Source organism: Danio rerio, chromosome 8 (assembly GCF_049306965.1).
Source record: "Danio rerio strain Tuebingen ecotype United States chromosome 8, GRCz12tu, whole genome shotgun sequence".
Classification (NCBI taxonomy): Eukaryota; Metazoa; Chordata; class Actinopteri; order Cypriniformes; family Danionidae; genus Danio; species Danio rerio.
In genome coordinates, this window is record NC_133183.1 from 24,354,757 (window position 1) to 24,375,961 (window position 21,205).

Genomic DNA, 21,205 nt, shown 5'->3' on the forward strand with positions numbered 1-21,205 from the left:
ACTGCCTTAATCCTTCATATCATATATTCAACAAGGTACTGGAAATAATTCTCAGAGATTTTGGCCCATATTAACATAATCACATAACCCAGTTGCTGCAGATTTGTCAGCTGCACATTCATGACGTCATACGGGTCCCCGGTTGCAGAAAACAGACAGGCTGCAATGGGAAAGATGTCGTGTTTTGTGGTAGGATGCCGAATTCGAGTCCAAAAATAGAAAACTTAACTTTTACCATACACCAAACAGTGCTTTAATACCGACTGCAGACGTCTTTGGCTAAAAGGGAACTGAATGAAGTGAGGAGCTACTTAGAAATGCTGGACTCTGCAGTTCTCATGTCATATCAGGTAAGTTCACACTATGCTGAATCATACACATCACTCGTTTTTGATTGCAGAAATGATTTCAGCAAAAACAGTTACATGGTTAATTAAACAGCTGACGCTGAATGCTAAGAATGAAACGTGAAGGTTACGTTTATAAAGGTAAACTTAGTTTTATAATCACACATTCATTCAGTGAGAACTTGTGACACATTCCCTATATTGTTTACCACGGCACTTTGAATATTCGGTCTGAAATAACCTGCAAGTTTGACTTGAAAACAACATTAACACTGTTTATTTGACTGTGAACAATGTTGTACTTTGATAGTCATTGACTTAGACTTAGACTTAGAAAACTTTATTGATCCCGCAGGAAATTGCTTACGTAATGACTGCCATAACACACAAAACACAGAAACACAAAACCACAAGACAAAATAAATAAATTAAATAAGTGAAATAAGTCACATAAATCCAACCAATCTATAAAAAAGGAAACAGCCACAATACATAAGTATACAAACTATTATATAAGATATTACACTTAAAAGAATCAGTGGTAACTAATGCTATTAAGTCATATATCAAGTAATGAAAATAATATTAACAAAAACCAATAATATTACACATAAAACAATTACACATAAAATATTTCGAGTAATAAAGTGATTCGTCACTCATTTAAAAAACAATGATATTGCACTAAAAATATTTAAGACCCAGTAAAAAAACGTACAAATATTGCACCTAATAGATTATTGCACATCATAAAACATAATGCACAGACTTCCACACACTAAAACCCGTAATAAGTAATATATGGCACGAGCAGCAAGGTATTGCATAGATTACTGTAAGGGTAAGTGACTGAGGGAGACGTTATGAAGTCTGATAGCAGTGGGAAGGAAGGATTTTCTGTGGCGTTCAGTGGAAAATTTTAAAGGGTCACGAAACACCAAAACACATTTTTTGAGCTATTGACAGTCGTATATGTGTCCCACACTGCTAAAAACACTATTACGACACCTATATTTCACTAAAAAGTGTAAATTGGTTGTTTTTGCGTTATTTCAAACAAATTTGTACTTCCTGTTTGAAACGAATTTTTGAAGCTGCGTCACGGTCATGACATAATAGCCTGTATTCCAGCGTGCAGACTGGGCGTCTGTGCCAGAGTGAGTCTTATTACGTCTTACAGCAGTGGTCACCAAACTTGTTCCTGGAGGGCTGGTGTCCTGCAGATTTTAGCTCCAACCCTAATCAAACACACCTGAACAAGCTAATCAAGGTCTTACTAGGTATACTTGAAACATACGGACAAGAGTGTTGAGGCAAGTTGGAACTAAACCCTGCAGGGACACCGGCCCTCCAGGACCGAGATTGGTGACCCCTGTCTTACAGTGTGATGCATTAATGCATGAGTAAGGCTTGGTTTAAACAAATCAGCGTGCTCTATTGTGCAACTTCATTAATATTTATTAGTGTCACCATCTTTACACCACAGAGACGCCACATTGTGTTGGCAAAACAAGCGTGAAGTGTTGCTTTTATAGTTTGCTGCAGTTAAGTTTTGTTTTCATTTTCTCTCTGTGAAAGCTCAGAGTCACGTGTGGATTAACAGTGTACGTGACGCTCGACAACAATAATTTACGCGTCTAAGGAGGATTATTGTTTACCTGAGAGCTGTTCTCATCTGCAAACGCTGAAATCCGGATTCCGGATGTAGTCTTCTCTTCATAAAGACGCGGCTCTAGTTGCTGGTGATTGTCCTGTCTCTACAGATTTGGTAAGTGAGCGACCAGTGCTCTTTGTATATTCAGTTTGTTCGTATCAAATTAAGCTAACTATTGCATTGAGAGCAAACATGTTAGCACCGCATTTTGTGACCGGAATAACACACGCGGCTTTCGGACGCTACTTGCCGTGTGCATCTAAGTTTCCGGGAAATGCTGAGTTTTTTTTCTGTCATTCGCTGTGCTGTATCAAACATTGCATGAAAAATACACGCTTAGAGCAGATCCTCGAATCAAATATCGCGTTTGTCGCGAGGGGCATGAATGAATTCCCTGAATGAAAGAGCCAAACTGCAGTTAAAGTCCAACATTTAATAATTTGGCAAATAATTCGACTACAGATGTCCATGTAGGTTAAACACCATCCCTTTCTCCTGTGTGTATTTTGACTGAAACTCGCGCGTGCCCAAATAGACACTCCCACACTTTAGTTCCTCCGACACTCCCCCCTAAACAGAGCTGGACACGCCCACTTTTCCAAAGTAGAGGTGTGAAAACACCCTGCTGAAACGAGCGGGTTTCATGGCCCTTTAAGCTGGTAAGTCTGTGACTAAAGGTACTTCTCAGCTCGTCAACCACATTATGAAGAGGATGATCGACATTGTGCATAATTGACCGAAGTCTGCACAATGTTCTCTTTTCGGCCACAGTTTCCATATTGTCCAATTCCTCACCCACCACAGAGCCAGCTTTCCTAATCAATTTGTTAAATCTCTTCCTATCTGCCACTTTTACACTACCACCCCAGCACACCACAGCATAGAAAATGCACACTACAGACTCATAGAACATACGCAACATGGTGTTGCAGACTCTAAAAGATCGGAGTTTACATAGGAAATACAGCCTACCTTGACCCTTCTTATATGTGACCAGAGAGTTCTTGGACCAGTCCAGCTTATTGTCAATATACACACCCAAATATTTATAGTCCTGAACAATCTCCACATCCACCCCTCTAATGGACAAGGGAGTAACTGGAGATCGTCGTGATCTTCGCAAGTCCACCACCAGTTCTTTGGTCTTTTGGATATTAAGCTGCAACTGATTCAGCTCACAATTCAATTCAATTCAGCTTTATTTGTATAGCGCTTTTACAATGTAGATTGTGTCAAAGTAGCTTCACATAAATGGTCATAGTAACTGGAACAGTGTGGTTCAGTAACTGGAACAGTGTGGTTCAGGTTTTAGTGTTTAAGTTCAGTTCAGTTCAGTTTAGCTCGGTTCAGTGTGATTTAATCATTACTGAGAGTTCAAACACTGAAGAGCCAATTCATGGATGCGTAGCTCTACCAATCCTGAACCATGCGAGGCAGTGGCGACAGGGGAGAGGGAAAAAAAACTTCACCTGATGGGAGTGAAGAAAAAAAAAAACCTTGAGAGAACCAGACTCAGTTGGGCATGACCATTTTAATTTCTCCGCTGGCCAAAAGTCTTGTGCAGAACTTCATTCGCCGTGGTTTAGGCTGGAAGATGGCCTCAGCGAAGACTCGTCTGTCCCTGGAGCGTCGCTGGAATCAGACTCATGTTCTCCACTCCCCACGACCATCAGCGCAGCAGCAGCTCAGGATATGGCCTGGTCCCGGATATGGAATCCTTGGGATCATCACGTCGCTGGTCTTGGATCCAATCAGTGACTCTGAGGACCATAATCTGAGGACCTCGGGATGAGTATCCCCAGGTGAAAATAGAGAATAAAGAAAATAATTAGCGTAGCTGCTGTTCATAGTGTATATAAGCAAGATGCAGAAGCCAGTGTGGAACCCGCTAGATGATGCATTGAGTGTATGCTTTACTAAACAGATAGGTCTTTAATCTAGTTTTGAACTGGGAGAGTGTGTCTGAGCCTCGGACGTTATCAGGAAGGCTATTCCAGAGTGTAGGAGCCATGAAAGAGAAGGCTCGACCTCCTTTACTTGATTTTGCTATTCTAGGTACTACCAGAAGCCCTGAATTTTGAGATCTTAAAGAGCGAGTTGGTTTGTAGCGAGACAGAAGGTTGGTTAGATAAACAGGAGCTAGATTATTTAGAGCTTTATAGGTGAGAAGTAATATTTTAAATTCAATACGAAACTTAACAGGCAGCCAGTGTAAGGAGGATAAAATTGGGGTTATATGATCATATTTTCTAGACCTGGTCAGAACTCTGGCTGCTGCATTTTGTACTAATTGAAGTTTGTTAATAGAGGATGCTGGGCAGCCAGCAAATAGAGCATTACAGTAATGCAGTCTCGAAGTCATAAAAGCATAGACTAGCTTTTCTGCATCTGAGATGGATAGCATATTTCGTAATTTAGCGATATTTCTCAGATGAAAGAAGGCAGTTTTTGTGACATGGGATATATGGTTTTTAAAAGTTAGATTGCTGTCTAATATGACACCCAAATCTTTTATAGTAGAGCTAAAGCTAACTTTGTATCCCTCTAATTGTAAATTGAGTTGCGAGATCTGCTGTGTGCAAGATTTAGGCCCAATAAGTAATAATTCTGTTTTGTCGGAGTTTAAGAGAAGAAAATTGTTGGTCATCCAGTCTTTGATGTCTTTGATACACTCAGTTAGTTTAGAAAGTTCAGACGTCTCGTCAGGTTTAGTTGAAATATATAATTGAGTATCATCTGCATAGCAGTGAAAGCTGATCCAATGTCTTCTAATAATGTCTCACACCAGTCCACAAAACTGTCCACAGCCATCCTGTATTCCAAGTCGTCCCCACCCTTAATACATCCGACTATTGCTGAATCATCTGAAAATTTTTGCAGGTGACAGCCCTCTGTGTTATATTGGAAGTCAGATGTATACAGTGTGAAGAGAAACGGTGACAAAACAGTTCCCTGCGGTGCTCCAATGCTACACAGTACCGTATCGGACTTATTCCCCTGTAGCCGTACGTACTGTGGCCTATCAGTCAGATAGTCCATAATCCACGCAACTAAGGGAGCATGAACCTGCATAGCAGACAGTTTGCTCCCTAGCCGGGCTGGCTGAATAGTGTTAAAGGCACTGGTAAAATCGAAGAATGTAATCCTCAGGGATGCACTCGGTTTGTTAAGATGGCTGTAGGCACAATGTAACAGGTAAATGATGGCGTAAGCGAACTGAAGAGAATCTTGCGCTGACCTCACTAGGGGTCGGAGAGTGTCCAGGACCAGCCTCTCAAAGACCTTCATACTGTGTGAAGTAAGTGCTACTGGCCTGTAGTCTGATGGAACACCAGGTCGCGCCTTCTTGGGTACCGGAACCAGACATGATGTTTTCCACATCACAGGAACTTTCTTAATACTGAGGCTCAAATTAAAGATCCTTAGCAGTACTCCACTTAACTGAGAAGCACACAGCTTAAGTACTTGTGTGGTTAATCCGTCTGGACCCGGTGCCTTAGCAGGATGGAGTCTGCATAATTCTCTCCTCACTTGGTCCTCAGTGATGATCATAGGTGGTTTATAAGTGTCTGAGACACCAATGAAAGGAGGAGAGGCGGTGGAGGCTTCAGTTGGTACGATGGTGAAAGAGGAGCAGGGAGAGGGCGCGAAGTAGGGCAAAGTGCTGCAATTTGACGTGACACTGTTGGGGGGAGCAGATGCACTAGGTGTAGTAAGGGCTGTGTCAGAGCTGGAGAGTCTGGAGAGAGGCCTACTGTCAAACCTGTTGAAAAACATATTAAACTGATTGGCCCTATCCACATCACCATCAGTTCTAGGGCTGCTGGTCTTGAAGCCAGTAATGTTCTTCATGCCTCTCCACACATACCTACTGTTGTTCTGTTGCAGCTCTTGTTCCAGCTTTTTCTTGTATCTCTCCTTACCCTCCTTTAACCTCACCGACAAGCGCCTCTGTACTTCCTTAGCTGCTTCCTTATCACCTGACCTGAATGCCACCTTCTTTTCATTCAGAAGGGCTTTGATATCTTTAGTGACCCATGGCTTGTTGTTAGGAAAGCAGTGTATGGATTTCACTGGTACAGTACTATCCACACAGAAGTTGATGTACTCAGTGACACAGTCTGTGAGGTTATCAATGTCCATACCATGTGGCACGCACAGAGCATCCCAGTCCGTAGTCTCCATGAAGTCTTGCAGGGCTGCACTGGCCTCTTTTGACCACTCCCTCACTGTCCTAACAGTAGCTGGCTGCCTTTTTACCAGAGGTAGGTAGGTGGACTGAAGGTACACAAGATTGTGATCCGATCTACCTAGAGGTGGAATGGCTATACAGCTGTATGCCTCTTCCACATTAGCATACAGTAAGTCCAGAGTCTTATTTTCTCTGGTGGGGCATTCTACATACTGTGAAAAGGTGGATAGTGTCCTGTTTAGTGAGACATGATTAAAATCGCCTGATATTAAGACGAACGCGTCCTGGTGCATTGTCTGGAGTCTAGCAGTAGCGGAGTGAATGACGTCACATGCCGTCGTCGCATTGGCCGATGGAGGAATGTAAACAACAATGGCGATCACATGTGAAAACTCTCTGGGCAGATAGTATGGACGTAGCCCCACTGCTAACAGTTCAATGTCCGGGCTACAGATACGTTCCTTAATCACAATGTGATTCGGGTGGCACCATCTTTCATTAACAAAAACAGCAAGTCCACCCCCCTTGCTCTTTCCACTCTCACGCCGAGTTCTATCCGCCCGGACACTCGAAAAGCCAGCCACGTCCACGACTGAGTCAGAAATACACTCATGCAGCCATGTTTCAGTAAAACACATCAAACTACACTCACGAAATTCTCTGTGGCATCTGACCCGTGCCGTAAGCTCGTCCATCTTATTTTCCAGTGACCTCACGTTGCCCATAACAACAGACGGCAAGTTAGGTTTATACCGTCTTCTCGGCTGCTCATCAGACAATTTCCCATTCCTCGTTCTTTTCCCTCGCACCTTTGCTCCTCCACGGCAGCCTCTCTTAGTCTTCCCCCTCCGTAACTCCGCGGGGATACCCGAGAGGACCGCACTGTGCTCCGAAGCATCCTGCCTCAACGAGATCAGCTGGTCCGGGGTATAAAAAAAAACGGATCACAACCGCTAGCTGTGTTAGCATTAGCAGCGTGCGGCAAGCTCAAACAAAGAGCAGTAAACAAAAAAAACACAGAGATGGCTCTCTCTACCCTCATGTTTAAGGAGGGCACAGCTTACTAACACTAATAAACTAAAACAAAAAAATGAAAAATAAAGACAACAAATTAAAAACTCTAAAACACTAAGACAAGACACAGAGCAGTCAAAACATGCTGCAGCAAGCTCGCGCCTGCGCACTTCAATTCCTGGTACGAGTTTGTACCAGATTATCGTGCCCCCCGAATCTCTACCATGTTTAATTTTTTCATGTTTTTTAGATGAAATGGATATTTCACAGTATCCTGGGGGACAAAGAGTGACCTAATCAGTTCTGCGCTTTGTTTCCTGGAGTATTATGATGTCTTTGTCTAAAATGCTTTTCTTAAAATCCAAGGTGTTAACTTTACACCCAAGACTGGATGAGTTAACACCCTGGATATTCCACAGTGAGATTGTTAGCGGTTTCATTTGGTCAACAAACAATTTAAACATTTCTCTAGAATAAAGAAATGTCACCCATCACTGGGGCTTCTCTGAGTACATACTGTTTCCTCTGCTGGTGGTGTGGTGGTACTACAAGATCCTGCCATTGTTGATGGTGTTGTCGGGTCGGCTGAGGATGTGGGTACTGAGGGTGTAGGCTTGCTGGCCTTGGGTGTGGATGCTGAGAGTGTGGGTGCACTGGCACAGGGCGTGGGTTAGAGATCTGCGCGGGACTAAATTTTGAATCCCGCCCGCACCCGCCAGGTTTTAGCTCGAACCCGACCGCTCCCGCTTATATTAAAAATTTGTTGTCCTGCTGCCCGACCCGCCCCGTTTTCTACCCGCCGCGCCTGATCCCGCTAAAGAGCAGGGGAGAAACAAAACTGAAAATCACTCAGCTATACAGTCCAGACAGCCAAGCTGTCTGTATAAACACTCACACACAAGCACCAAGCAAACACACAGGCAAAGCTCTCTGTCTCTCATTCGCATAGCAATATCCGCGATATTGCTAGACAGCCCGCTCCCGTCCCAAATTAAACCGTTACCGACCGCTCCCGCAATTTATTTGGAAATTTACTCCCGCGCCGCAGAAATCTGGTCGGGTCCCGCGGCGCCCCGCGGGAATGCAGACCTCTAGCGTGGGTGCTGATGTTCTGCTGGTACAGGGTGTGGATGCTGAAGGTGTGGGTGCACTGGCATAGGATGTGGGTGCTGAGGGTGTGGGTGTACTGGCACAGGGCGTGGATGCTGAGGGTGTGGATGCACTGGCACAGGGCGTGGATGCTGAGAGTGTGGATGCACTGGCACAAGACGTGGATGCTGAGGGTGTGGGTGCACTGGCACAGGACGTGGGTGCTGAGGGTGTGGGTGCACTGGCACAGGACGTGGGTGCTGAGGATATGGGTGCACTGGCACAGGACGTGGGTGCTGAGGGTGTGGGTGCAATAGGACAGGACGTGGGTGCTGACGGTCTGTTGGCACAGGGCGTGGGTCCAGATGTTCTGCTGGCACAGGGCGTGGATGCTGAGGGTGTGGGTGCACTGGCAAAGGGCGTGGATGCTGAGGGTGTGGGTGCACTGGCAAAGGGCGTGAATGCTGAGGGTGTGGGTGCGCTGGCAAAAGGCGTGGATGCTGAGGGTGTTGTTGCACTGGCACAGGACGTAGGTGCTGAGGGTGTGGGTGCACTGGCACAGGACGTGGATGCTGAGGGTGTGGGTGCACTGGCACAGGGCGTGAATGCTGAGGGTGTGGATGCACTGGCACAGGACGTGGATGCTGAGGGTGTGGATGCACTGGCAAAGGACGTGGGTGCTGAGGGTGTGGGTGCACTGGCACAGGGCGTGGATGCGAGGGTGTGGATGCACTGGCACAGGACGTAGATGCTGAGGATGTGGATGCACTGGCACATGACGTGGGTGCTGAGGGTGTGGATGCACTGGCACAGGGCATGGGTGCTGATGTTCTGCTGGCACAGGGCGTGGATGCTGAGGGTGTGGATGCACTGGCAAAGGGCGTGGATGCTGAGGGTGTGGGTGCACTGACACAGGACGTGGGTACTGAGGGTGTGGATGCACTAGCACAGGACGTGGGTGCTGAGGGTCTGTTGGCACAGGGCGTGGGTGCAGATGTTCTGCTGGAATAGGGCGTGGATGCTGAGGGTGTGGGTGCACTGGCAAAGGGCGTGGATGCTGAGGGTGTTGTTGCACTGGCACAGGACGTGGGTACTGAGGGTGTGGGTGCACTGGCACAGGACGTGGATAGTGAGGGTGTGGGTGAACTGGCTTAGGGCGTGGATAGTGAGGGTGTGGGTGAACTGGCACAGGGCGTGGGTACTGAGGGTGTGTGCACTGGCAAAGGGCGTGGATGCTGAGGGTGTGGGTGCACTGGCACAGGACGTGGGTACTGAGAGTGTTGGTGCACTAGCACAGGACGTGGGTGCTGAGGGTCTTTTGGCACAGGGCGTGGGTGCAGATGTTCTGCTGGCACAGGGTGTGGGTGCACTGGCAAAGGCCATGGAGGCTGAGGGTGTGGGTGCACTGGCAAAGGGCGTGGATGCTGAGGGTGTTGTTGCACTGGCACAGAATGAGGGTTCAGAGAGTGTGGGTGCACTAGCACAGGATGTGGATGCTGAGGGTGTGGGTGCACTGGCACAGGGTGTGGATGCTGAGGGTGTGGATGCACTGGCACAAGACGTGGATGCTGAGGGTGTGGATGCACTGGCGCAGGACGTGGGTGCTGAGTGTGTGGGTGCACTGGCACAGGGCGTGGATGCTGAGGGTGTGGATGCACTGGCACTGGACGTGGGTGCTGAGGATGTTGGTGCACTGGCACAGGGCGTGGATGCGAGGGTGTGGATGCACTGGCAGAGGAAGTGGATGCTGATGGTGTGGATGCACTGGCACAGGACGTGGATGCTGAGGGTGTGGGTGCACTGGCACAGGATGTGGGTACTGAGGGTGTGGGTGCACTAGCACAGGACGTGGGTGCAGATGTTCTGCTGGCACAGGGCGTGGATGCTGAGGGTGTTGTTGCACTGGCATATGACGTGGGTGCTGAGGGTGTGGGTGCACTGGTAAAGGGCGTGGATGCTGAGGGTGTGGGTGCACTGCCACAGTACATGGGTGCTGAGGGTGTGGGTGCACTGGCACAGGACGTGGGTGCTGAGGGTGTGGATGCACTAGCACAGGACGTAGGTGCTGAGGGTCTGTTGGCACAGGGCGTGGGTGCAGATGTTCTGCTGGCACAGGGCGTGGATGCTGAGGGTGTGGGTGCACTGCCACAGTACCTGGGTGCTGAGGGTGTGGGTGCACTGGCACAGGACGTGGGTGCTGAGGGTGTGGATGCACTAGCACAGGACGTAGGTGCTGAGGGTCTGTTGGCACAGGGCGTGGGTGCAGATGTTCTGCTGGCACAGGGCGTGGTTGCTGAGGGTGTGGGTGCACTGGCAAAGGGTGTGGATGCTGAGGGTGTTGTTGCGATGGCACAGGATGTGGGTGCTGAGGGTGTGGGTGCACTGGCACAGGACGTTGGTGCTGGGTGTGTGGGTGCTGTTGGTGGATTCTCCAAGATGCAGGATGGGGCTCAGCCGGATGTGGGTAAGAAGCACTGTTTGGTAATGTTGGAATAGCGTGTGCTTTAGATTGAGGATGGTGAAGTTCTCTTTTGCTCTTTGAGGGACTGTCTGGGCTACGACCAAGAGCAACATCTTAGAAATTTTTGAAAAACACATGCACATTGTCTCTATGCAGATGGACGTGGTCTTGAAGATTGTGAATACCCAGTGTAGGGTGATGTACGATGTGAATATTTGGTCTTTCAGCACATCTACGTGAGATCTCTGTGTTCACTCTCAGTATAGTCCCCGGGTGAAAATCAGTTCTGGGTAGAAGATTGGAGATGATTATTTTTGAAGATGGGAAAGTCTCTGTTGCTTTAATTGCCACTTGTGTGATGGACTGTGCAACTCTTTGTGCCTTCAGGTCATTTGTCCCCACGTGTATGATTTGGCCAGGATTACCAAGTTCCTCTTGGTCCAGCTGAAGAAGGGCACTAGCTATGTTCGGCCATCAGTGTCTCAATGTTGTGTGTCTGGGGAATAGCTGTTTTTCACCGATGTACTTGCCATTTGAGTCCATTAGGATAACTATATCTGCCTTTCTGGATGTGTTCTCCTGATCACGAGGGTGTTTGGGCTTGTGTGTGTCTGCTCTCTGTGTGTTCGTCTCAGGTGGTGTCTGGGTGGTGCTCGATGTAGGCCGAGTGAAGGTTTCTGAGTGTTCTCTCAGGCTTTGGATATCTTTCTCTCTGATGATCAATTCTTCTTTTACAGTCATCAGCTCAGTGTTTAAGTTGTTTTTGTCCTGTTGTAACTTTTTTATTTCTCCTCTCAGTTCTTCAACACTATCCGTGTATTCTCATGTGAGCTGCTGCAGTTTGTTTTTAAGTTGTTGAAGGCGTTTGTTAGATGTTGTGTGTGAGAGCCCCAGTTCTCGGAGCTCCACCAGCTCCACCTCTTGTAGAGACAGGCTGTTGCGTATCTGAGTGACTGACTGCTCCAGCTTGGCATCACAATCCAGGATGGGCTCTTCCAGCTCCAAGTCCAGCTCCAGCCTGGAGCTCCTGCCTTAAACGCTGCTGTCTGCTCTGCCTGATTGTCTCTGATTGGAGCTCATTAAATTGATCTTGTACAGAGGTGAGACAGGTTTCATTTCCCTGAAACATTATTGTTCCATTATGATATATATTTACAGTTAAAAAGGTGGTGTCACTCTCCTTATCATGAATTAGTATCTGTCTTCCATTACAGATGCCGTGATTTTTAAAGAAAGTTAAACTTTGTTGTCCTCCTAGATGTTTCCAGATACCCAAATACTGCTGTCCTTAGTTGTTTGTTTTCAAAAAATATATGCACAAAAACTGATTATCAGTTATTTTCTTATCCTTTTTGTATTTTTCTTCAGTTTATCTGTTTTGCATCCAGTTTATCTTTACTTTTGTGTAGGTTTTGTCTGGGTTGGTTCCTTCAAGAGTTGAAAAAATTGTTGAGTTTTTGGAGCTCAAGTGAAGCATGACCTCTCATTTAAATGGAATGGACTCTCTCTCTCTCTCACTCTCACTCTCACTCTCTCACACATTTCAGATTTTAGGTCCTTTATTGGCATGACAAATATCTATGTATTCGTATTGCCAAAGCAGTGCAGCGTCGCTGCATGTATAACAAAGTAACAAAAAAGAAAAACGAAGGAGAAAAGAAAAAATAAAACAAATAAAGAACAAGAGCGGGTAAACATTCACCATACAGAGAAGAGGAGTTTAGCTTTTTAAGTATATTCACAGTTCTGGTCGCTTTACGACTTGAAAGTCCTTTAAGATTCTCAAAATAAATTTTTAAATCAGACTTGAATTGGAAGATGTTAGGCTTCCTCTCCGACCATTTACACTTGCGTATATAAAACTTGCCCAATAATATCAACAGATTTAACATAAACAGGAGATTCTTTATATCTTTTTTTATCTATATAAAATATGACATCTCTTTTCTTAATAATAATTCTATGACCACTCAGTATATTAAATAGACATTCAACATCAAACCAGAAATATTTAACAAACAATCAAAAAACATGCATCTCAGTCTCAACATCCATTCCACAAAAAACACACGATTCCGAAAGATCAACCCTATACCTCTTAAGAAACTGGTTGCTTGGATATATTTTATGTATAATTTTAAAATAGATTTCACTGATTTTATTAGCGACACAATATTGGTTGTTATAAGTCCAGATCAAGTTACAATTGATATTCTCAAAATGGTTATTCCAAAAGTACTTGTCTAAAAATTGCAGGACAAAGAATCAAGCTTCTAAGAAATGTATTATTACATTTTCTATCTTTGATATTAACACCATCTAATAAAATCAAATTTTTTAACTGTTAGTTTATCTGGTTCACTGTAACCCTGCAAAAGCCTCGCCAGGCCTGCTGGTATTGCATCAATTACAATACTATAATCTCATGGAGGCACTGGAAAAATAACTTCTCTAAAAATTCAGTATAAGTCAGTAAATATCCTTTATCGTTTAACAACTGTGAGACCAATAGAATATCTTTTTTAACCCAATTATCAAAGGCGATTTTTTTTTTATTTTTTTATTTTTTTTATTTTTTTTTTATATCTGACAGTTTTATTATTCCATATTATTTGTTTATGGGGAGAAAAATTGTGTTTGTATAGAGGTATCCAGCATAAAAGAGCCTGCGTATGAAAATTAGATTACTGAATGAGGAGTTTATTAATCTCAAAGTCACATTTTAAAAGAAACTCTACATATCAGACTTTTTGAAAAACAAGGTTTGGGATTATATACCATATTTCATTTTTGTGTTTGATATAATCTTAAATCCAATTCAACTTAAAAACTGTGTTGGAAGTATCAAAATCAAGTACATTCAAACCTCCTTGATTATATGGATTACATAAAATATTTCTATTTAAATAATGAGGTTTGTTTTTCCATATGAAATTGCACATGTGCATTGCACATGTGGTTCCCGTGTTTCACATTTGAAGTTTTACACGTGCAATCTGCTCAAAATAAACAGAAAAAGCAAGTACTAGAAATTTGTTGCTTATTCTTGTTCTACCCCTCATACTTAAACATAGGTATTATTTTAACACTTCAAATAAATTACAATCAAAATAATAAAGTTGTCTTCATCTATTTGGTGATAAAAAATAAGTTGCATAAAGAAGAAAATTGTTGTCAAATTCTGGACCTCTGTCTGATCAACTGTATTACAAAATTGTTCTGTATTTTCATTTTGTGTATTTTTTTCTACAGAGGCTCAAGTATTGACAAATAAATAAGCTCTAGTTAGATTTACAAAAATATAGTACAGTGAAAATAAATAATTGAATATTAGCTCTATGAATATAAACCAGACCCAAAAAGCTATGTTCATTCTTGGTAATAGCTTTCATGTCTCTTATAAACGCTAAACATTAACTTTTACATTCTGTGCAACAAAAATGCAACATGGTAGGGCCTCTACCATTTATGAACTGCGTATTTATTAACTGTGGCACATTAAATCAGTTAATATATGCATCCCTGTTTGTTGTGACTTTTGTTTTTACTTTTTCCTGACTTCATTGATCTTTGTGTTTGGGATATCTTTTTGGATATTTTTGTCAAGTCAAAAACAAGGTTATAAAGAGTCTAGAGTAAATTTATCATGTGCCTGTAGCAGCCTACTTAAAGCAAATTAATAAGCATATTGACAAAATATTAGTTTTCCAGCCAACATGCTCCTGTTGTGGACATAATAGGCAACATAATCCTTAAAACAAAATCAAACAAACAATAAAACCTGTTGTAACAAAATCCCTAGATTGGGTGGTACATTTAGGTTTATTTTTATATGACCTTTTGTGTGGCATTTAGCTTGTTTTTAAGAATGCTGACTAGTGAGCATAAAAAGCTTAGTTCTTTCAAAAACAATTTAAAATCTTAGTTACACAATTGTTTAATTTAAGTATTCTTAATTACATTAGATAATGTAAGACTGTTGCTATGTTTCGTAATAAGTCACTGAATTGCATATATTTATTTCAGAATGTCTGTAAAGTAATACTGTGATACACTTAGTGAATATCAAATTAAATATTCCAAACCCATTTGTCTGTTTGTTGTAGCAGCATAGGTGTGTAGAGTATTGAATGACATTGAATGGGACTTCTTTTTAGTCACCATGACCAAATGGTTTCTATTAACTTTTAAAGTGGAAGTGGAGTGTAATAAAAAAAAAACAAATCACATGAGCATCCCGTGTCCAATGAATCACATAAAAAAGCTGGGTGAAGTTGAGGCAAAGCATGTTTGTGTCACATATTTCACATGTGATTTTAGTATCTGATTGCATGTGTAAGGGAAAATCTATTTTTATGTTTATTATAGTATGAATGAAGCTGTATGAATGCCTAAAGTGATTTTAGGCTGTAAGACATCATCACAAAACTGTGTTAATGTGAAACTATGTTAAGCCTGATACTTCAAGGTACTTTCCAGGGTAATTTTACTCAAAGTGAAAGTAAAAATGAAAATATTTTATACACTAAGTAATCATAATGCATGCTTATTTTATTATGTTTTAAATGTAATTGCTGGTTATGTACTTAAAGCCAACTAGTATATACACCCAGTCAGTCATTTTTCCTGTGGTGGACAATATATAATAAAAAGTGTAAACAATAATTTGTCTTCAAGGAACAGACATTGTGAAACTTGTCAGTCAATCATCAACAGTATGTTTGTATTTGCTATGTTGTTTCAAACACTTTTTGTTTTGAGTAAAGCACCTCAGAATCTGGACATTTGCATTTCTGGTGTTATATATATGAAGTTTTGTTTTATACAAATTATTCTGAGCTTGCAACATTTATGCTACTTGTTTGAACAAAAAAAACTGAATTTCTACAAAGATGCAGTTAAATGCAATGCTATATGTGGACACAAATAATACATATAACTTTTGTCATTATTTTATGTTTACTTTAATGTTATATTTTACCATGTAAAGTAACATGATCTAAGAACAAACACCCTTTCAAAACTAAACCGTCAAATCAGAGCTGCATTTTTACTGCCTTCCCTCCAGAGCCTCTCAAATGTTTTAATTTACCTTAAATCAGCACTTCATGGTTATGCGTACGTTAACATGAAATTCCCTTGCTATAATTTTGTCATTTCAGATCCTTCCAGAAAGAAGATGCATACGCAACTGTTTCAAGAGGAAACCTACACAGAGAAATTTAATCTACTGTAACTATCAGGGATTATGCAGCTGTCTGCAAGAAACCACAGCATTTTTGATGAAGAAAACCCTTATTTCTTTTCCTATAATTGGTGTAAGAAACCTGATAATGTTGCAGTATGTCTAAAAATCAGGTTCCCCATCTATTGCGTTGCATCCTGCTTTCTACTTTATTTGAACATGTTTAAGTTTGGTTTTTTCCTGTTAATTGCTACTGTGGTCACTTTGAACTTGGAGCTGTGTTTCAGTGCATGTGCTCGTGCAGAATATGAGATAAGTGGAGAATGCTGCCCCATGTGTGCACCAGGTACAGTATAGATTGTGAAATATATATTTCTGCCCAAGTCACCAACCCTGTTCCTGGAGAGCTACCTTCCTGCAGAATTCAGTCCCAATCCTGATCAAACACACCTGAACCAATTAATAGTACCTAAAGCAGCACTTGATAATTACAAACAGGTGTGTTTGGTCAGGGTTGCAACTAAAATCTGCAGGAAGGTAGCTCTCCAGGAACAGGGTTGGTGACCCCTGTTTTAAAGAGTAGGCCTACTGTAATCATCTCAATAAAACTTTACAGTGTATTTTAAAACCTAGCTCATAATTTTTGCTTTGTTGTATCTTGGACATCTTAATAAGAAATTAAAGGTGCAGTAGCTGATTGTCTTCAGAAACATGTTTTGTTGTGCTGGTTGAAAGTCTCTTCACAGTCCAATAGTAAGTATTACAGTAAATGATCTAAATGTGTTTATATGTATTTTTATATTCTGGATAAGGCATAAAACTAAAAAAAATTCATCCAATTAAATAGAGTCGGACCGACATCTCCCATAATTCCGATAAGCAGCTCAGACTATCTGTCAGCAAATGTAGATTCGGACTCCTGTCTCCGCCATTCGCGCGTGCCCGTCTGCAATAAGCGGCCGCGCGGTCAAGAGACAGACCGGGAGGAGTCAAATGCTGAATTGAAACTTTTAAAAACCTGAATCAATATTGGAGTTACTTTAGCATGCTGGAGGAACGACGACACCATGGCTAAAGTATTACTGTTAGACAGGTAATATTCTGTTTTAAAACTATTTTAGTCAGGCTAAAGCTTATGTTATGAATGACTTGCACAGACGTGTAAAAGATTGATTTGATTATTTTCAGTTTCATACGGTCCTTTTACAGCATCGATAATGTAGATTTATATTTAGTTTAACAACAAAACATCAGTAAATACAGCTATTCCTAACCTGCTTTATTGAGCTGAAGTTGCTTTTATATTCACATTGGGTCATTTTTGAACAATGACAGCCTTCCTACTGTTTACCATGCTACTCTGAATATTCGCTCTGAAATAGCATGTAAGAGTGGCAAAGTAATAAATGTAATTCCTGCACGGCTCTGGCACTAACTGACTGGCGAATGACATGAACAAGTGGGTTGTCTGTCTGCTGTTGTGACGCGTTTCACACGCTCTCGATTTCAGGGGGTTTGTCTTTGAATCACAGTCCCTCCCCGCCGTCCAAAGATAATATGCTAAACGGTTAGCATTTTTTCAGATCACTTTTACAGCAGACAGCAGGGGTGTAAAGGTACAGCAGGGGTGTAAAGGTACATTTATTTGTTCAGTTCTGATACAATCAGTCCACACGTGCAATCACCGGAGTTAGACAAAAATGGCAACAACAGTACAACAACGGAGGAGAAATTCACAAAGAATGTGTCTTTGCATCTGAAAACGCAAACTTCTCTGAACTCTTTGGTTCATTCTGCTGTAGCGACCTCTGAAATAGAGACTAAGGCAAAGGAAAATGAATGAATGAATGACGTTGTCTCACCTTGTGCACATGTAAGTCAGTCTGTGAGTAAGTGAACGTTTCTCTAACATAATATTGAACAGTTGTTTTTTGCTGCACCCGCTGTTATGGATGGAGACAGTGCTTTTTCATTGAAAGAGATTTTAGTTTTGAAGCTTACTTAATTAATACAAAATTATTGTTTTTTCTGTTGTTAGAAGAGGGCTGAACTTTAAAAAGTTTTACACACTATTTCCTAATTCTAATTTTTTCCAATTAGAATTTCTTTTGAAGATTTATTTTTCACTAATTTGTACTTTTGCAACATCAAAATAAGCTCTTCAGTTCTGTAGCTAATTGTGACAAAACATTTCTGCCTGTTTGAAATTAACAGAAAAAGCAAGCACTTAAGATTTGTTTCTTATTCCTATTGTACCATACCGACTGTAACTCCAAAGTCAAAGTATGTATCAAACCGTTACCTCTTGAGTGCCGTTACACCCCTAATACACATTAATCACATAAAAGCAAGCTAGTTTACTTAATTGTAGTGGTTACAAACTTGTGATGTATAAGAGCTATTTTCATGTTTTATGTTTTTATAATGCATCTCATGACAGATATTTATGTTTGCAGGAAACCGTGTTTACTGGCATTGCACTATCGATACCAGCACCACTTGTGTTCCATGTCAGGCATTAACATACACTGACGAGCCCAATGGTTTAGAAAATTGCTTTCCCTGCACTGCTTGTGGCGCAGGTGAGAATGTTCCCCAAAACTTAAAGTAAATTAATATCTAGTGTGTCACTTATTTATATGATTTGTGACAATCAAATAAATATATTTATATGATTCTATGATTTTTTTTCACAGCCAATGGTCTGAGAGTAAAGAAGACCTGCACACGATCTTCAGATACTGTCTGTGAGCCACTAGCAGGATTCTACTGTATTCGGCAAAATAAAGACAGCTGTAGTTTTGCTATAGAACACTCTAAATGTCAACCTGGACAATATATCCAAGAACCAGGTGTGTTCCTGTGATTACTTACAAGGGTCAACCAGTTAAATGTTGAATAGCTTTAGTAAAAATGTCAAATCAAGTTAGACCAAACTTCATTAAATGATATAGCTGTTGCACTACTTTAAGGATTAAAGATAATATGAGAGTAAGTTGACATCAGAGACAGACAGCAGTACAACACAAGAGAGGACTCAGGACACTGCATATGTACCTAATTCACAGTACGAGTATAGTGCAGTATATTTGCATCAGTAAAAGTGCAAGTATTAGTATAAATATAGTAATATAAGAGTATTATAATGTCATAGTAAAATGTAGAATAATGTAGTGACATTCACATTGTAATGAACAGCACATTTTGATGCACTGTAGTAATGTAAATTATGGTTTGCAAGTAGTGATGCCTTAGTATTGTACACAAATGCCAACATATTTAATGGACTGCAATTGAGTTAAAACGTGTAGCAACAGAAAAGCGGTGTGATAAGATTGTATTCTGAATGCAGAGATAAAGCGATGAATGTGTGTTGTGATGCTACAATGTACAAGAGCTTTGCTTTTAATGAGGGACTCTCATTAGAAAGTAATTATTTTATTATCTTTACAGGAACACCTTTTACCAATACTGAATGTGGTAACTGCATAGAAGGCACTTACTCTACTGGTCTTTTCACCACCTGTCGACCACATTCAAAGTTAGTAATTATATAACCATAGTTCAGTGCTATGGTTTCAGTTCTGAAAAGTCTGGAGTCATTCTATAAAATTAATTATATTTAACAGTTGTGAGAAAGAGGGACGTAAAGAAAAAACACCAGGAACATTATCATCTGATGTTGAATGTGAGGATTCAGCTTCAGTTGCTGTCAGTGTTGGAACTGCAGTTGGTGTTGGTGTTCTGCTGACTGCTGCAGGATTCACAACATTTTTCATATTAAAACATAAAAAACTGCAGACCTCTGAAACTGGTAAAACATTAATAACAAAAAAAAGTAATCATTTTTAACATGTTCTTCAGATGTTAATATTTCTTTATGTTCTAGGTAACAGTTGCCAACTGCCAGTACAGGAGAGTGTCTTTGCGCAAAATGAATGTGACATCTATGAGCCAGTAAGTAAAACAAAACAGAGCTGTTCAGGAAATTAAACAAAACTTTAACAAAACAACCATACTTTTATTGAACTTATTCTAAAATGCGGAAGTGCGCCTGTTTTCTCGATTGTCTTAGAACTTCCGATTCAGTCGCCTATGGGAGAAATGACTAGGAATAATAAACGGCAGAAAACGGTCAAACTACTTGCTCTACAAACAAATGTTTGCATGACTAGACCAAGTAGAATAATATAATAAGAAAATATCAAATTGCAACATCAAGCAGCGTAATGAGCAGTTTTTAACGTCCAAAAATGAATGGAAGTGAATGAGACCGGAAGTCTCAAGCCAAAAAGATTCAAATGGCAGCGCCCGCTCGTCGGCGGAGAATAAGGTGAATGGGTCACATTATATAGAATCAATATAGACTGAGTTAGATTTAAAAAAATCCATTTTGGTAATTCCAACATGCACATTAAAAAAATTAAAAGTCCTCTCCTTTTATATTTACAATTTCTAAAAATCATAGCTTGCTCTGTTCTGCATATTTTTAATTTATTTATTTTAAAAATGATTTAATGGAATAGATTGTTGTTGAATAGAAGTTGTAAATATATTTCTAATATATTTGTAAGATGTTTTATTTTAATTACTTATTATCTTATTTAATTGCTTAATGTTAATTAAGTTTTCTTTCTTTTTACAGCCATCACAAGACTCAGAGACTCGGCTCATAGCATCTTCATCTGGCTCTCTAAATAACACAAAAGAATCCACCTTGTAATATTCTATTATAAAATGTATGGAACAGACAATTTTTTAGCAGTTTGGTATAAAATGTTATTTGTTGAACAAAGAATGTTTTGTGAGGTAATTATATCACCTTTTAACAAATAAAGAACTAAATGTGGATTGTTTTAAGAATGTCTTTATTATTGTACCAAAATATAGACCTTTGTTAAGGTAGATATAAAGCTGAATTTTACACAGATAAAAACAAGGCTATGAAGGCAAAACAATAATTGCAAAGATTGTATGTAATGGTTAAAAAAAGAGTTTTGCTGTTACGTTTTGTCAGTTGAACCGGTTCAGTTTATTCCAACACCTTCACCTTGAAACTTGATGTTGTATTGAAATCTGACTCTTCAAGTCCCCTCACTGAAAGACCTGGTAGATGAAGCAACTGTCAAATATTTTTGCAAAATTACTCTATAGAGCAAGATATGACAGCAGCATGAGTTGTTTATATGTGACCTTTTAAAGCTGTATTTGTAGGGGGAGTGCATTTAAATCAATTTGCACCATAGACTTGTGTGCTTTAATG

General features: G+C 41.1%; 2 protein-coding genes across 4 annotated transcripts; one reads left to right on the plus strand and one right to left on the minus strand.

Moving 5' to 3' along the window:
• The first annotated feature begins 53 nt into the window (after positions 1-53).
• On the plus strand, positions 54-20,791 carry si:dkey-23c22.9. 3 transcript variants are annotated; one of them, XM_073910343.1, is made up of 9 exons: positions 100-350; positions 1,926-2,115; positions 15,920-16,288; positions 18,399-18,524; positions 18,639-18,794; positions 19,396-19,483; positions 19,572-19,756; positions 19,832-19,899; positions 20,588-20,791. In XM_073910343.1, the coding sequence occupies exons 3-9, from the start codon at positions 16,006-16,008 to the stop codon at positions 20,663-20,665; spliced, it is 984 nt and encodes a 327-aa protein (XP_073766444.1). In that variant the 5' UTR covers positions 100-350; positions 1,926-2,115; positions 15,920-16,005; the 3' UTR covers positions 20,666-20,791. The 3 variants fall into 3 exon arrangements, with proteins under 3 accessions (XP_068079236.1, XP_073766444.1, XP_073766445.1); XM_073910344.1 differs by having other exon boundaries at positions 113-350; positions 1,931-2,115; XM_068223135.2 differs by lacking the exon at positions 1,926-2,115 and having other exon boundaries at positions 54-350.
• On the minus strand, positions 2,185-7,371 carry LOC141375623 (uncharacterized). Its single transcript, XM_073910328.1, has one exon. It carries the CDS (start codon positions 6,916-6,918, stop codon positions 4,678-4,680), a length of 2,241 nt encoding a protein of 746 aa, XP_073766429.1. The 5' UTR covers positions 6,919-7,371; the 3' UTR covers positions 2,185-4,677.
• Positions 20,792-21,205: the final 414 nt, after the last annotated feature.